Here is a 14510-nt window from a genome sequence, read left to right as displayed (position 1 = left end):
GAGGAAAATTGGCCCTGGGCTAATATCCGTGCCCATCTTCCTCTACCTTATATGTGGGACGCCTGCCACAGCATGGCTTGATAAGCGGTGTTTGGGTCTGCGGCTGGGATCCGAACCTGCGAACCCTGGGCTACTGAAGCGGAGCGTGCAAACTTAACCACTATGCCACCAGGCTGAGGGCCTGAGCTTTGAAGCTCAAAAGCCAGGAAAACATCCCCTTGTTCTCTGCTTTCTGCAAGCACATCTCTTCCTTGGGGCACTGAGCAGAGAATGATGTGGCCAACGGAGTGGTGAGAAGGAGCAAGAGGTGTGGGCTAGGTGTCTGTTCCTGTATCAGAAATATTATAGCATCACATTAGGATGTATAGAGTCAGTCACTAGGACTCATGAACCCAAGTAGCTGGGATTCAGGACAGAGTCCACAGAGTACAGAAGGCCCTGAAGAGGGAAATAGAGCTGGGACAGACTCCACCCAGCTAGGAGAGGTCAGAAGGGGCTTTCCGGGAGGGGGAGGGGCTGAGAATTGAGTGAGTTTCCATAATGCCAAGATGTGGAGAGAGTGTGCTCTCTGGTCACCAGTGTCCATGTTGTATTCTCCCCTGAGATCTCCCTCATTCCATCTGGTCCCCGGGCAGTGAAGCACTTAGAACACACTACAGTGTCTAGCCTGGTAGGTGATAAGTATCCAATATATGTAGCTAAAGGTACAGCAGTGTTTGAAGAGCAAGGGGAGACACAGAGGCAGGAAAGACTGATATTTATACGGGAACTGGGCATAGTTCAGTGTGCCTGGGCTTGGAGAGCGTGTGTGGGTGGAGCGGGAGTGGAGGCAAGCAGCCAGTGATGAGGTTGGACGGATGGGCGGGATCTGGCTTTTATCCTATGGGAAATGAGGAGCCAGGGGAGGATTTAAGCAGGAGAGTAGCATGATCTGATTGGTGTCTTGATGGCTGGTGCAGAGGATGGATTTTGGAGAGTTTGGAGGATGAAAATGCAGTGACACAGCTGTTCCGATATTTGAGAGAGAGATGCAAACGCTTCTTAAAGCAGTGTCAGTGGAAAGGAGGGGACTGATTTAGGAGTTATTAGAAGGTAGATTCCATAGGACTTAGTGACTGATTGGAAGTGTGGGGTGGTGAGGGATGAAAGTCTATGATGACTGCCATGTTTCTGGCTTGGTGACTTGAGGGGTGATGGTGCCATTCCCTGAGATGGTGACACAACTTTGGGGGGCAGAATGATGAGTTCAGTTTTAGACAGCATGAGTGTGAGGTGCCTGTGGGATTCCTGGGGATTCCAGCAAGAAGACAGGGCTGGGCAGAGCAGCTGAACCAGGTCTGGAACCCTGGCCTCTTGGCTCCCTGAGTGGGGTCCATGGTTGTCTCCTGACTTGTCTTCATAGAGGGGAGCCCAGGATGCCAACAACTCCTGCCTTCCTGGAATACAGGCCTGTGGCCCCCAGATACTGCTGCTCCCTCACTTGTATCTGTCCACACAGTGCCCAGCAGCACAGGGCTCAATCCCCAGATGGTGACGTTGTGTGGGCTTTTGAGTGACAATTCAGTTCAGTAACGCTTCTATAGGGAAAGGTCTGTGATGAGCCAGAGCTGCTTGAGGCCTGCCCTCAAGGAGCTCACATTGTGGTGAAATATTGCAAATGCAAAGCAGAACGGGATGGGTCCTGGGTGAAAGACGTCAACAAAGTGACGCAGGACGTAAAGGAAAGAGAACACTTTCAAAATGTATCAGGACAGGATGTATGAAAGAGGTGGTGTCTAAGCTGGGTTTGAAAAACAGTCCCGCTTTTACCAGAGAACAGTGTGAGCAAAGACACGGAGGTGCGGGCAGCACATATAATGTGGTGGTGGGGACAGTCCGTGTGAAGGGGGTTAGTGGAACATTGGGCTGAAGAAGCAGGGGTAGGGGCGCAGATTCTGGAGGGCCTGGGGTCTCAGCTGAAGAATTTGGACTTAATGCGGTGGTAATGGAGAGCCATCAAAGGTTCTTGATCAGAATAGTAATGAATCAGTCAGGGTTTGATCAAAGTAGCAGAACCCCTCTGAGTGATATAAGGGGTTTATTACAGAGAATTGCCCTGTACACTTGCGGGAGCAGTTGGAGAAGTCTGTGCAAAGCTGTTACTCTGCACTGGGTGTGGGGCCTGAAGCCGCTGTATGTCAGCTGGGCTGGCAGGCGCGAAGTGGGGAAGGGGAAGGGGAAGGACAAACTAGCACCCAGGAGGACAATCTGGAACCAGTGTCTGGCTCTCACTGCCTTCAATCTCAGTGACACTGGTGACCTGCAGGAGAAGCTAGCACTCTTTGCCATGGAGCTGCACTTGGCACAAGATTCAGAACAGCTGAAGGAGCCAATGTGGTGGGACCTGGAGGGGCTGCACTGACACCAAGGTGAGCCAGCACATCAGCGATGGCAGGTGAGTGCTCCCGCTGTTTCACTTTGCCTTCCAGATCTCGTGCAAATTTCTCTTGTGGTCAAACCTAACCCAGAAACATATAGGGAAGGAAAGTCTGGGAGGCATGGTTCCAACCTAATTAGCTTGACCTAGTACAAAGCCACCACAAGTGAGCTAACCAGAGCTCTCCTGGGATGATTAACCTGGCAGCAGCCAGTGAAGGATGGGTGGTCAGAGAAAAGCAAGACAAATCTCTAGTAGCTCTTGGGTCGATGGAGGTGGCGTGGCAGTCATTAGGCTATTCATAAACTTCTTGATCCTCCCTCTGCTTCCAGATACGGGTAGGTGTGCTTCCCCCACACCACCCCTTGATGCTAGCTGTGGCCACGTGCCTTGCATTGGCCAAAAACTGTAAGTGGAAGTAACACGCCACTTCTGAATGGAAGCTCTAAGGGTCAGTGCAGGCTTTGTCACTTTTTCTTTTCCTTTTGTTGTGGTGACCAGCACTGTTCCACATGGTAGCTGCTTTATCCTGAGTCCCAGAGCGATGAAGATGATGATGCAGAGCAGACCCCCAGCCAACCTCGAATGGACCTGCAGCATGAGTGAGAAATAAACCTTTGTGGTTTTAAGCTTCTGAAATTTGAGGTCATTACCACAATATTGACCTAGCCTATCCTGCCTGATGGAGTTGGAGAGCAACAGGAGAAGTGCGACATTTTCCTGGAGAGCAGGTCTCCCCCCAGCAGGGCTATGGCAGCAGCTCTCACCTCTGCGTTCCTCAGGCTGTAGATGATGGGGTTCAGTGAGGGTGTCATGATCCCATAGAACAATGCAATAATCTTATCCAAGTAGGGGTTCTTAGGCTTGAAGTACGTGAAGGAGACAGTCCCCTAGAAAACCACCACCACTGTGAGGTGGGCAGAGCAGGTGGAGAAGGCTTTGTGCCAGCCCGCAGCAGAGGGTACCCTAAGGATGGCAGCAAGGATGGAAATGTAGGGTAGGCAGATGAGCAGGAGTGGGGCCAGTGTCAGGATGGCCGTGGCCACCATTAATAGCAGTGCATTGAGAGAGATGTCCCCACAGGCCAGTCTCAGCACTGCCAAGACCTCACAGAAGAAGTGATTGATGATATTGTGGCTCCAGGTTATGACAGACTGCAGCAGTGAGACAGCAAAGCCTGTCCCCCAGCTCAGCACTGCCATCCACATGCACATGTGCCCACTCATGAGCTCTGGGTACCTAAGTGGCTGGCAGATAGCCACATAACGGTCACACACCATCACAGCCAGGAGCAGGCACTCAGTGGAGCCCAGCGCCAGGGTCACGTGCATCTGCAGGGGGCGACCAGGAAAGGAGGTGGTCCTTTGGGCTTCCAGGAAGTTGACCAGCATGAGCGGCACGAAGGAGGAGGTGCCACAGATGTCAATGAGGGAGAGGTTTCTGAGAAAGAAGTACCTGGGGCTGTGCAGGTGCGGGTCCAGCAGGTTCAGCCCTATGAGGAGGGAGTTCCCCAGCACATTCACTGAGTAGAAGCCCAGGCAGAGCATGAACAGGACCTTCTCCAGGTTGTGGTGTTCATGTAGCCCCAGCAGGACATATTCTGTCACAGCCTTCTGGTTTGCCCATCCATCTCATTCTCCTTCCTTTGCCATCTGGACCACACAGGTGTTGGAAAAAGCTCTGGCTGGCCTGGGAGCCAAGCCCCCTGGTTGTGTGACCTGGGGCAGGTCAGCCTTGCCTCTGGAATTCAGTTTCACCATCTGTATAATGAGAGAGTTGGGCTTCAGGTCTGTAGGCTGGCCCTCTCAGCTCTGCAGTTCTGACCTAACTTAGGGGACATGAGGCACATTCTAGTCTCCAAGGCTCTTTGCTGTTCTCCTCAGGGTGGGCTCAGGGAGACAATAGAGTAGGATTCAGGTTTGACACGCTCTTTGGGAATCTAAAGAGTTCTTGGCTGTTAAAAGGAAGCATCTTTTCTAGGCTATGGCTTCTAATGGCTGAGTTATGCCCATAGTATTTCAGATTCATTCATTCGCTGGATGTTTTTCGAAGCCTGCTCTGTGCTAGGTATTGTTTAGGTGCTGGGGCTACGGCAGCAAGAAAAATAAGTGGACAGAAAGATGCCACACCTGTCACAAGGGCTGCCCCCTCTTCCCTGAATTGGGTGAGATGAGCTCTGGAAGGCAGGTGGGTGATGAGTGATGCTCACCTAGTGTTCCTTTGGGCCATGAAGGTCAAACACTGCCACCCCACAGGATGTGTAAGCCTGATTTCTGGTCATTTCTCCTTAAGGACCCATAGGCCATCTGTTGATTTTTAAGAGAGCATACATATCACAGTAGAGCCACTGGTCACAGTATTTAACCTGGTCATGAGAGCCAAGTGACCCACTTCTTGGCCTCTATATTGCTTTTTAGGATAAATGATCCTGGCGATGATGTCACAGAAGGGGGGAAAACCAGGTTCTAATCTGGCAGAGGTGTTGTCAGTCATTGACTGGCTTTATCAAGGGAGGGGCGGGAAGAGGCTGTAGCCTTCGCCCAGGTGGCTTTCAGTGCTCTTCCAAGCTGGTCTCACTGTCCCCTTGGGAAATGCATGTCAGGTATTCACAGGAGGGAGCCCAAATGTCCCCAAGGCACAGTAGTCTTGTGAGACAGGAAGCTGTCTCATGGCCCAGGTGACCCCTGGTCTAAAGGAGCAGTAGGACCTGAGTGTAAACTTGTGTCATTCAGAAGATATAGTCCCCCTCCTCTGGCCCCTTCTCTCCCGGACTGACTGTGAGGCCAGTGTCCCATGACAACGCTGGAGCCTTGTCTGTCCTTCAGGGCTGGATTTTGCCCTCACTCCTCCTCCTCAATTGCACCCACCATTTGTTGGGGCCGCAGGGCTCACCCTCTCCTGAATAAAGCACATCTTTTTCCAGCACTGCATCTTCACCTGAGAAGTTCCCTTTTGCAGGCAAGTCCTCCCTCCCTTCCCCAGTGGGGGCATTCCGGCTCATTCCTCAGAGCCCAGCTCCACCTCTCCTCCTCTCTTCTCCCTCCTGTGCCTTGCAGAGTCACCTGCTCCCTCCTTGTGCTCCCACAGCCTTTGGCCATCCCTCTGTGCACCTGTCTCCTCTACTACACTTGAGAGCAGGACTCTGTCCTCTTCCTTCCTGCAACTTCTACAGTGAGTGCTGTCCACAGATACTCAATGCATGATTCAAAAAACCCAGCCTTGTATTCCAGCTTCAGCACTAACTAGCTGTGTGATATTGACCAAGTCACTTGGCCTCTCCGAGACTCAGTGTCCTTCTGAAAAACTGGGGATGCTGTGTAGTTCAGGTGAGGCATACACAGGAAGGTGCCGGCGAGCCGCCTGGCAGTAACATGTTATTACTGAGGCTCCAGATCAAAGACTGTGTCTTCAGCCCCAGGCACCTGCTGGCTCTGGGCCTGCTACCCCCCAGACAAGAGCTCTAGGGTCTGTCACGACCCCCTCTCTCCCAAGATCCTGGGCCCGTTTTCCCTCCTCCAGCCTGAATCAGGGTGCTTGTTAAGGGAGTTTCTGGAACATTCAGGGGAGGTTGATTAATCTGGGTCAGCAACTGACCTTAAATCTTATCCACGTGAACATTTAAAGGTAGCGTTTCTCATGCGGAGGTTTGGCCAAAAGATAAAGAATTGCCGGAGCGTGCTGGCTCACTCATTCACTTGCTCAACAAATGGTTGTTGAGTACCGACTGTGTGCTGGCCCTGTGCTCAGCGCTGGGGACATAGCACAGGCAGATGTGGCTTCTGCCCCAACAGTTCACACTCATTCCCTTCCCCCTCGGCGACCTTGGACACAGCTTCAGAAACCTCTGAGATTCTCTTGGAGTCTGGGATGTAAAGACAAAGTAAAACCTGAAATCTGGAAAAAAGAAGTTGACAGGAAGCGTCTTCTCTAGGTAATGACTTCACGTGGCTGGATTATGCCCATACTATTTCAGATTCAGTTATAAGACCTATGTTAACTCCCAAGTCTGACACTGAACACAGGTGGGGTGTTTTCAAGCAGGCGAAAGGCAGGAAACTGCCTGACTCTGCATTGCTTTCCCTCACCCTTGTCTCTAACAGACCGAGTGGGAATGGCAGAGGCATTCGAGGGCTTTTGTGATCAGGCTCTGGCCTGCCCTCCTGCCTCACCCCCATCCCTTCACGCTTGCCTGTGCCAGCCTCAGCAGAACCACTCCCCATTGATGGACGAACCCCACATGCTCCTGTCTTGTCCCTCTTCTCACGCTCTTTCCTCAGCCTGGAGCGGCCTTTCTCTTCCACTCATCTTTTAAGGGCAGCTCACACACACCTCGTCTGTGCAGCCTTCTCAGATGCCTCCATTGAACTGACCATCCCGACAACATGATGCTTGCACAGCCATTAGCACAGGTGAATTTCATTCTGCCTTCCACTGTAGTTAGTTCGTTGTGTTTCTTTGTTTGGCTAGACTGTGAGCTCTTGAAATCAAAGGTCTGTGTCCGACTCATCACTAACCCTTCCAGTGCCTGCACCCGGGAGGTGTCGTGACTGCCACCTGAGTCCAGTACTGTTCTTCTGCCCAAAACCCTGATCCCAAATGTCTTACCTTGAGACCGCCCCCTCCCAGGGCACACACCCCAGTAGGGCAGTGCAGCCATTGTGGCTGCTGGGAGAAGAGCTTTCCGGGCACCAGTCTCCCATCTGCAGTCACAGCAGCTCTTTCTGAAGAGCTAACTCATGACTGTGCTGGGTGTCCTCACATTCATGGAAATTAGAACCAGCCCAGGAGGCCACAGGCTTATGGACCATAACAACAAGTCTGTGTCTAGAACATACTGCGCTGCTGGGTTATTGACAGCTTTGATTCTGCAACATGGGCACAGGCTGTGACATCAGGGAGTGGCTGCTGTTCCGCTGGGGCATCTGTTAAGAGGAGCCAGGTCACGCTGCAGTAACACAACCTCGTAGTTTTAGTGGTTTACCATGTCAAGGTTTCTTTCTTTCTTGTGCTGTGTGTCCATTGTAGGTTTTCAGGGGGCTCTGTTCCATGTTGTCCTCCTCAGAGACCCTGGCTGATGGAGGCTCCACCATCTGAACATCGCAGGTTATTGTGGCTGGGGAAGAACACATTGGAGATTCTCATCCCAGCAGTTAAATGCTCTGACACGGAAGTGACACGTGTCGCATCTGCCCACAGCCCACTGGCCTGGGTAATCCCACCACATACCCAGAAGGAGGAGAACCAGAAATACTGCTGAGCAGACGACTGCAAACTCTCAGAAAACTACTCTAGCATCTATCTGCCAACGTCCTACTCTGTCACGTCCTGGAAAATCAGGTTCACGGAATGATAGGGAATTGAGTGTCTCTGAGAATAACTGTCTAATTCCACTCCCCAGTTTTACACCTCCTGAGAGGCAAGGGGATGCCACGGAATGAGCCCTGGACTGGGTCTAAAGGCTTGGGTTTGACTCTTGTCTTTATTCGGATTCTGCTGTATGACCTTGGTCGAGTTTCTCCTTCTGTGAAATGGAGTCCTTCAGCGAGGTGATCTCTGGTACTCTGTAACCTCAGAAACATTGCCTCACATTTTTCTAGCAACTTCCAACCCTGAGGTCTGGTAGACCCAGGGTCACTTTGCAAGGTTTATCATATCAATTGGCTGGTAAATCTAGTTATAACCATTTAATACTTATTTTAGCCTTCTCAAATTATTGTAAAAGAAAGGCAAGGGACATAACAAGAAGAAAGCTCCTGTTACTTTACCCGAGATGCCCGGAGCTGGGATTCCTCCTCACCACCTGCTCGCTATGGAGCAGAGCGAGTGAGTGCAGCCTCAGCATCAGACCACCCAGGGCCCAGTCCCAGACCTGCCACCTGCTAATGGTTTTCTTGGCCTCAGCTTCCTTACCTGCACCATGGAGATAAGAATAGTATTTCTTCGTGGGGTTATTTTGAGGATCCAGTGAGACCATGCCTGCAAAGCTCTTAGCACAGAGCCTGGCACGTGCTAAGTAAGTATTCAATTAGTGGTAGCTGATATTATTAGTATCTTCATGTCCCCTTCACCAAGCAAATATTCTGTTTTTTATATGTTTAAAAGATTTCATGAGAATAGAACATGCTAGATGGATTCTCCTTACCTCCTACCTATTGGCCCTGTGGCATCAGTGCGTGCAGGTAGCTGGAGCAGGCCACCAGGGGAGAGCCCAGAAGGGAAGTGCTGAGTTCATTACCAGCAGACACACCGTGCTGGGATGGGCCAGGGCTGAGGCCCCGAGGACTGTCCTCCTGGTCCCCCGCCACATAGACAGCTCGCAGCTCCCTGCCCTTGGGGACCTCAAAGTCTCTGCCCAATTTAAAGTTCAAACTGCAACTACATGGTGTAAGGTTTCAGGTTTGGCAGCTGTGAGGCTTCAGGGACCCCAGGTTCCTTGCACTGCCCCAGGAGGGCCTGGCTGAGGTGCGATAGGCACAGGAGAGACACTGGATGGAGAATCTGAAGACCGGGTCTCATTGCAGGCCTGCCCCTTGGATCGGAGGCTCAGGAGCCATGACTCTGCTGCTGTGGGCCTGGGCCTCCTGGGTTGTGAAGTGGGGTGTCTCCTTCGAGGATGGTTGTGATCACCTGGATTCATGCAAGATTGAGGGAAGTGAATTGCTGTATAGGGTGGGACCCCAAGCCCTGGTGAGGGACTGTTAGTCAGGAGTTTGGTGGGATGCATGAGTTTCTACAGATTTCCTCTTCCTTTCCCCTTCCATCTCCTTCTCTTTCTTTTCCTTCACAATAAAGAATGATAACTTGACACAGTTTAGGGACTAAAAAACAGCCTTCAATAAAGCAGCAGCAGCTGCAAATTTTCCCGTTATACTATGATTTGTCTGTTGGAATTTTTGTCTAGAACACAAGTCAAAATAAAACATTGGAAGTTTGTTACCACTGATTTTCTAACTGCTCAGAGAACAGCGCCCTCTTGCCACCCGGTGGATACGGGGGACTCCACATGTCCTAACAAACTCATCACCAACCCCAGCTTCCCTATCTTGGGTCTCAGTGGGTGGTAGCACTATCCATACAAATAAGCCAGAAACCCGGTGTCAACCCGCAGTCCTCTCTCCCTCACCCACCTCTGCAATCCTCAGAGTCAACCCAGTATTTCTCAGCTCCACCCTCTCTGCTTGACCGCTACAGCTTGCTCACTTCCTGCCCTCAGGCTGGGGCCCTTCTCATCTGTGCTCTATGCTGGAGCCAGGTGATCTTCCATTTCTTGAAAATCAAAAACATTAATTTTAAGTTCAAAGTCATGTTCATTTTAGAAATATTGGATGATATTGGAATTAATTAATTAAGAAAACAATACTTGGGGCTGGCCTCATGGCATAGTGGTTAAGTTTGGCATGTTCTGCTTTGGCGGCCAAGGTTTGTGGGTTTGGATCCCTGGCACAGACCTACACCACTCGTCAGCCATGCTGTGGCAGTGACCCACATACAAAATAGAGGAGGTTTGGCACAGATGTAGCTCAGGACTACTCTTCCTCAGAAAAAAAGAAAACAATACCTATCTATAACCCCATTACCCAGAGGAAGTAACTGTTAGCTAATATTTCATCATAGTTTATCAGAATTTTCTACATACATACTTATTCATATAGCCATAAGAAAAGCACTTTAAAAAAGTAAAATTGGGATCCTACTGAATACAAAATTATGTGTTCTGCTTTTTTCTGTTAATTACATTGTGAGCATTTCCCATCATCAAATATTCAAAGATTTCTAATGGCTGCATCATATTCTTTCAATGGATTCCACCAGCATTTATTTAAACATTCCTCTGTGGTTGGACATTAAGATTCTTACAATTTCTTATTACTATAAATAATGCCGTGATTAACATCCTCATATATAAATCTTTGTGCCTCTGATTATTTTCTTAGATTGATCCCTAGAAGTAGAACTGTTGGGTCAAAGGCTCTGGATGTTTCTAAGTCTATTGGTTCATGCTTCCAACTCACCTCGCAGGAAGTTCATGTGAATTTATTCCATCCCCACCAGCAGCTGGTGATACTGTCTACTTCTCGGCACCTTAGCTAATGATAGACATTTAAAAAAATTCTTTGCCAATTTCATGGGTGAAGAATGGTATCTAATCAGTGACCTTTCTCACAGTAAATGTGACTGTAAACCCTCAGTCACCCCGGGATAAAGTCCAGACTCCGGCCCTGGCATCCAGGGCCCAGGCCGGCAGCCCGCACTCTAGCCTGGTCAGAGAGGGCTGAGTGTCTCCCCTCAGGCTGTGAGCTGCAGGCTGTGCTTCTCTGCTCTGTGCCTCTGTTCTGACCAACAGAGGAAGCAGGAAGAGGGCCTGGGAGGGGACTGAGGGCTCTTGCAAAGGCTGTGCTGACCTGCAGCCAGGGGGCGGGAGAGCTGGACTGCTGCTTGGAGGCCATGCCCAGCTTTCCATTCACACAGACGGTGCCACTGAGGCTGGAGGCGGGCAGGGAATGGAGATGTTCTGTGAATCTGGGTCCATGTTCACTGTGTGTTCACTGAGCTCTCAAAAAGGAAGGCTGGAAAGAAACACCAGGAAGGGGCAGCTATGGCAGGATCCCAGGGGATGGGGTAAATAGGGGTACAGCAAGTCTCCCCAAAGCCAAGTGAGGCCTGGAAGTGGAGCAGGGAAGCACTGGAAGCTGCTGCTGCTGCTAAAGAGAAACAGGGGAATCCAGGCCTGGGGCTGCTCGGGGTGACTGGTGTCCTGGTGGCTGGACAGGTCTGGAAATCTTGGACTCGGGGCCTCATCATTACCTCTACTGTCACCTCCCGGGGGCACTAGGCCATGCCTTTGAACACCATCTCAGCTCTGCTCAGATTTGGGAAGGACCCCAGGCTCTGCCATTATCACCCCTACATTGATGTGTTCATTTATTTATTGAAGAAACCTGCATGGGGCCTGGGGCTGGGCAGGGCTGGGCCTTGAGACAGAGTAGACTCCAACACTCCCTACTCTTACAGGGACAATGAAAATAAAGCAGGAGACACACAATGAAAGGAGCAAAGTGAGGAGGTTTCCTGGTGGAGGCAGCATTCGAGCTGGGCCTTGAGGGTCAGGCAGTCCTTTTACACGTGGAGCTGTGTGCTGGGTGGGACTGCCTTGTGGGAAGAACCAAGAAGGGCCCAGAGCTGGGCAGTGCTGGGCAATATTGAGACTCAGACTTGGCTGGTGTGTGTGGCTGTGAGGAGGGAGGCTGTGAGGCAGAGGGCTGGGGGTTAGTCAGGGCCAGCTTGTGAGGGCCTCGAAGGCCCCAGCAAAGAGCTTACTCCTAGGAACAGTGGGGAACCATTTAGGGGTTTCAATCAGGAGAGTGACGTGATCACATGTGCTTTTCAAAAAGATGCCTCTGGACGCCCCTTGGACTATAGATTGGAAGGAGGAATAAGACTGAAATCTTGAGGCCAGCCAGGAGGCTGGTGTGAAGATGCAGGGAGTGATGCTGAGAGCTGGTGCAGGGCGAGGCCGGGGGAAGGAGCAGCAGGGTGACTGTGAGGAGCTAGTCTGTGGCAGGATCGGGGATTCGGTTCTGCCTTTCTGGGATGAAGATTCCAGACCCACAGTCCTGCACTCCACCCATCCTCTCAGCGGGCACACAAAGGCTGTGCCTACTGAGCTGCAGAGCCTGGCCGCCCTCACTTGGAGGTCCGGCCCCTGCCCCACACCTTCCTGGCTGCCTCCTTCACCTCCTTGTTCCTCAGGCTGTAGATGACAGGGTTCAGCATGGGCATGACCACGGCATGGAGGACTGTGAAGACCTCACCAGAGATGCGGGCCTCCTTGCTCTTGGGTCTCATACACATGAAGATGATGGTGCCATAGAAAAGCAGCACCACAGCCAGGTGCACTGAACAGGTGGAGAACGCTTTGCAGTGCCTGGTGGCTGAGGGCACCCTCAGGATGGTGGCCTGGATAAGGGTATAGGAGAGGCAGATGAATTCCAGGGGCACAGGCAGCAAGAGGATGATGCCCACCAGCAGGAAGGCATCGTTGACCGATATGTCAGCACATGCCAGCTTCAGCACTGCCAGGATCTCGCAGGTGAAGTGACTCACCACATGGTGGCCACAGAAGGGCAGCCTCATGGCGATGACTGTCTTAGTCACTGACTTGAAGAGACAGAGGACCCAGGTGGCTCCCGCTAGCAACAAGCAGAGCCGGTGGCTCATGAGCACGGGGTAGCTGAGTGGCCGGCAAATGGCCAGGTAGTGATCACAGGCCATGATGGCGAGCAGCAGACACTCTGTGGAGCCTGCAGACAGGCTCAGACACATCTGGATTGTGCAGCCAATAAAGGAGATGGTCTTTCGGGCTGACAGGAGATGGACCAGCATCAGGGACACAAAGGTGGAGGTGTAGCAGATGTCCAGGATGGAGAGGTTGCCTAGGAGAAAGTACATGGGCGTGAGCAGGTGGGAGTCCAGCACGCTTACCGCCGCAATGGCTGTGTTCCCCAGCAGGGTCACCAGGTACACGGCTGAGCACAGAGGGAGGAGCAGGCGCTTCAGGGCTGGGTAGCCAGAAAATCCTTTCAGAAAGAACTCAGAGACCTCTGTCCTGTTGATTGGCTCCATCCTGCAGGGCTGTGGAGGGACACATAGCTGGGATGGAGGGAAAGGGGGTGCAGGGTGCTGGGGAGCCCACAGAGCCTCTTTTGGGATGAGGCATATTGCGAGGGTGTTTTCCAGCTCTGACACACTCTCTCTCTGTGACTTTGGGCAGTCCCTGTCCCTCTAGGCCGCAATTTATCCGCATGAAAAATGAGGATTGATTTGGATCAACATTTCCCTAAGAGAGTGTTAATGGAAATGTTAGTAGGCAATCTGCAGAATCAATCTGAGACAACACTGGATTAATCAAAAGTAAATAAATCTCTTTACTGCAGGACCTCTCAGAGCCTTTAATAGGCCAATGTGATTTGTGACTTTCCAAAAACGGTGTAGAGATGTAATTCTCAAATTTATTTGACCATGGATCCTCCTTTTACAGAGCACCCATTAACCTACTGCAGGTGAGTATTCTACCAACATAGTTTGGGAAACAGTGAGATGGATCAGAGGTGCTCAGATCTTACTATGCACCAGTGTCGCCTGGAAAGTTTGTTAAAACACAGATTGCGGGGCTCCATCCCCAGAGTTTCTGACTCAGCAGGTCTGGGTGATGCCGCCGCTGCTGGCCAAGGCACCACGCTTTGAGTACCGCTGGGCCACATGGTCTCTGAGGGGCCTCCTGGCTTTAAGGGAGCCTCTGAGCTGCTTTACATTGTTCCCACTGTTGGCAAGGCCCTTCTCTTTTATCCCTCAGCCTGCAGAAATCAGACTTGTCTCTCAGGTCAGCTCTGGTCTCTATGCAGGAAGCATGCATTTTGCCTCTCAGTGGGGGGCTGCTGGCCTCTGAGCCTATCAGTGGGCTCATTCGCCTGTCCCCCATAGGGCCTGCTCCATCAGCTACAGTGTGTGGGTTGACCTTCAGAATCTGCCTTCATTGTCAGCTTTGTGAGCTAAAATGTGATGGACTTCTTGGCCCAGCCCCAAACCTCCTGTTTTCCCTGAGCCTGAGCAGGGCTGCTTTGACTTCACGAACTCCCGGGACACCAGCATGGAAAGCGCCCTCAAGGGTCAACTCCTCAGATCTCTCATTGTGCAGGTGGGGAAACTGAGGTCACACAGCAGGTCCCTGGCAAGGTGAGTCTGGAGTCCAGCCCTCCCAACAGCGTGACACCTACACCATGCTCAGAGCAGATGTTCCCCAAGTGTCAGTTGTTCTTTTGTTGCCCTAGATGGGCGTCTTTCTCCCACGTCCTCCCCACAATCCTCTCACCAGCGAGGGAGCGTGACTCAACCCTTCCTTCCTATTTCGGGCACTTGGCACCATGTCAGTACAGCCGTGGACGCACTGCCCAAGCCTGGGTCTGGGTTGAGCACCAGCTCCTGTCAGCCCCTCCCTTGCATGAGACACTGTCGTCCTCGTAGTCTTCCCATGTTTATTCGTTCCAGAATCAAGACGTGAGTGAGTTCCTACCACACACCAGGCGTCATGCTAGGC

General features: G+C 51.6%; 2 protein-coding genes across 2 annotated transcripts; both read right to left on the bottom strand.

The window, feature by feature from the left end:
- Nucleotides 1-3081: 3081 nt before the first annotated feature.
- LOC101394966 (olfactory receptor 13C7-like) lies at nt 3082-4038 on the bottom strand (the record flags this gene model as incomplete). The annotated part of the gene is given in 1 exon segment (XM_014797452.2): nt 3082-4038. A coding segment is annotated over 1 exon segment (957 nt), but the record flags the coding sequence as incomplete, so codon positions are not given.
- An 8062-nt stretch (nt 4039-12100) lies between these two features.
- On the bottom strand, nt 12101-13054 carry OR13J1 (olfactory receptor family 13 subfamily J member 1). Its single transcript, XM_004443271.3, has one exon. The coding sequence runs from the start codon at nt 13037-13039 to the stop codon at nt 12101-12103; it is 939 nt and encodes a 312-aa protein (XP_004443328.1). The 5' UTR covers nt 13040-13054.
- Between the last annotated feature and the right edge of the window lie 1456 nt (nt 13055-14510).

Source organism: Ceratotherium simum, chromosome 29, assembly GCF_057802395.1.
Source record: "Ceratotherium simum simum isolate JZ-2026a chromosome 29, ASM5780239v1, whole genome shotgun sequence".
Taxonomy (NCBI): Eukaryota; Metazoa; Chordata; class Mammalia; order Perissodactyla; family Rhinocerotidae; genus Ceratotherium; species Ceratotherium simum.
This window is presented reverse-complemented; position numbering and strand designations above follow the sequence as displayed.